The sequence below is a fragment of the Mus pahari genome, chromosome 1, assembly GCF_900095145.1.
Source record: "Mus pahari chromosome 1, PAHARI_EIJ_v1.1, whole genome shotgun sequence".
Taxonomy (NCBI): Eukaryota; Metazoa; Chordata; class Mammalia; order Rodentia; family Muridae; genus Mus; species Mus pahari.
Window position 1 is genome coordinate 42,800,295 of NC_034590.1, and position 2,446 is coordinate 42,802,740.

The 2,446-nt window shown below is 35.3% G+C and overlaps 1 protein-coding gene across 1 annotated transcript; it reads right to left on the minus strand.

Annotated features, from left to right (window-relative positions):
• Positions 1-1,149: 1,149 nt before the first annotated feature.
• Positions 1,150-1,443, minus strand: LOC110332378 (cytochrome c-like). Its single transcript, XM_021213582.1, has one exon. It carries the CDS (start codon positions 1,441-1,443, stop codon positions 1,150-1,152), a length of 294 nt encoding a protein of 97 aa, XP_021069241.1.
• Between the last annotated feature and the right edge of the window lie 1,003 nt (positions 1,444-2,446).

Consider the following 2,446-nt stretch of genomic DNA (forward strand, 5'->3'; position numbering starts at 1 on the left):
TATATTTGTTCAGCCATTGTAACATGACAAGAAAAAAAAGTAAAATTAGAAAATACATTTTATTTTAAATACTTTGTGTACTTTGGATCGTATATTTTAATTACAACATTGAAGTGAAAATTTATCAATGGAAAGACAGACAGTATTTACAGATAAGTTTTGATTATGCAAGCAAAGATAATTGACCAAGTGACATACTGTGAAGTGCGTAAACATATGTGATATAAGCAAATCCATTTCCTCTACACCAAAAATAAGCCAGGGATGAAGCCTGCCCAGATGTGGCTTGTTTTCAAGAGTGAGTTAAATGTCGGAAGTCAAGCAAAGGGTTAGCTGGCATGCAGAAGACATGGGGTATCCTAGTTCCCTTTTTCCTAGAAAAGTAAAATTTTTAAAACATTGTTGAGAAATATAGACTCCTGCATTAGCAATGTTGCAACATAAACGATTGTATTTCTATCATCAGGTTCACTCATTGAGTGCCTACTCCAATCTATTCAATAAAGTAGAACTCAGAGGTGTCCTAGCAGGCACTCCAGTGGGAACTTCCAAACATAGACAAGGTGCTTCTCCCATGTAAGTGGAAGAGAGAATGAGGTGTTTACCTATTGGAGAGACAATAACTGTTATTGAGTTAGGTGAGTGGGACACCGATGAGCTGGGTATAAAACAAAAACTTGCGTATTAATGTTTGACAGTACTAGGTGTTGGAAAGATTTGTGGTAAGGAAGCACTCTTGCTCTAAGAGTAGAACTTTATACAACTAAATGAGGAAGCAATTTTGTAGCACCTAGCAAAGCTAAAGATGGTGGCACATCACTTGTATGATTTGTTCTCAACACCTCCTGGTTATAAAAACTTATAAATAGTTCATCTCTATAGTCCTTTGAATAGAGAAAAATCAAAACAAAAACAAAACAAAACAAAACAAAACAAAAAAACACCAGTGGGAGAAAACCAAGAGCTATCTATTACCTTTTTTTTTAATGACAAGTCAGTTTTATTTAAATCAGGACTGTCTAACAAAAACATTTTTAGCCATTTATGATCTGAATTTGGTGTATGAATTAAATTATAGTATACATTAAAAGTGATGAGACATTTGTTTTGTTATAAGTAAGGCAGTGGAATTACTCATTAGTTGCCTTTTTACGGTGAGCTATTAGGTCTGCCATCTCCCTTCTTGATTCCAGCAAAATTCATTTTTGTTGCAGGGATATACTTTTTGGGATTCTCCAAATATTCCATCAGGGTATCCTCTCCCCAGGTGATGCCTTTGTTCTTGTTGGCATCTCTGTAAGAGAATCCAGCAGCCTGGCCTGTCTTCCACCCAGACAGACCACGGAGATTTGGTCCAGCCTTATGCTTGCCTCCCTTTTTCACAGTGTGGCACTGGACACACTTCTGAATAAAAATCTTCTTGCCTTTTTCTACATCACCCATTTTGAATTCGTTTTGGTCTTGTCAACATCACAAACATTCAGACTCGAAGACAGACGTCTTGAGCTCTCTCTACTACTTATGTAATAGCATATACCTCATAAGTAAAAGTTGTTAAATGAATTATAATGTATGGACATCCCTTGAAGTATATAAAGCTTGAAAGATATCCAGAAGAGAGGGTATAACAATTTCAATGTTCACTTAGCCTTAAAAATTTTAAATTATGTTTTGTACATTTAAGATATAACAATGTGTGCAAAGGTGCTGATACCAGGAATGGACTCATCCATCAACTCTCACAATGGACAGAGGAAAACAGAGCAAGAGACCCTTAAACCCAGTTGTAGGGCTAGTGAGATGACTCAGTGGGCAAAGGGATTTGCAGTCCAGCTTGGGAACCTGAATTCGATTCCTGGAACCTACATGGTAAGATAGAACCTATTCTACAAGATGTCTTCTTCCTTCTCCTTGATACCCCAAATAAAAGTGAATAAATAGATAAATACATTTTCCATTTTGTTTATTAGTATTATGTATGATTAATACTAGTATTAATATTTAGATACATGGGAGCTAGAGAGATTGATTAGCAGTTAGTATTTGCTGTTCTTATAGAGGACCTAGGTTCAATTCCTAGAACCCACATGGGGGGGGGCTCACAAAGATGTGTAACTCCAGGTCCAGGAGATCTGATGCTGTGGCCCCCACAGGTATTTCAGGCTTGTGGTACACAGATGAGCATGCAGGCAAAACACACATACATGTAAAATTAAATTTAAAAATATTTAGGTACCTATTATAAATGTGGCTATATTTATTGCTGTTTGAAGTCTTGGGAGAATTATATATGTAACAGAATAATTTAAAAATGTTTTAAAAATTAAAGTTCTTCCTCAACATACAGTCTTCGATAATTGAAAAAATTGCTAAAACTGAAAATTTTAATTAAACTATAATGAAAAAATGAAGTAATGTATTCTTATTAACTAACAATCACTTTACG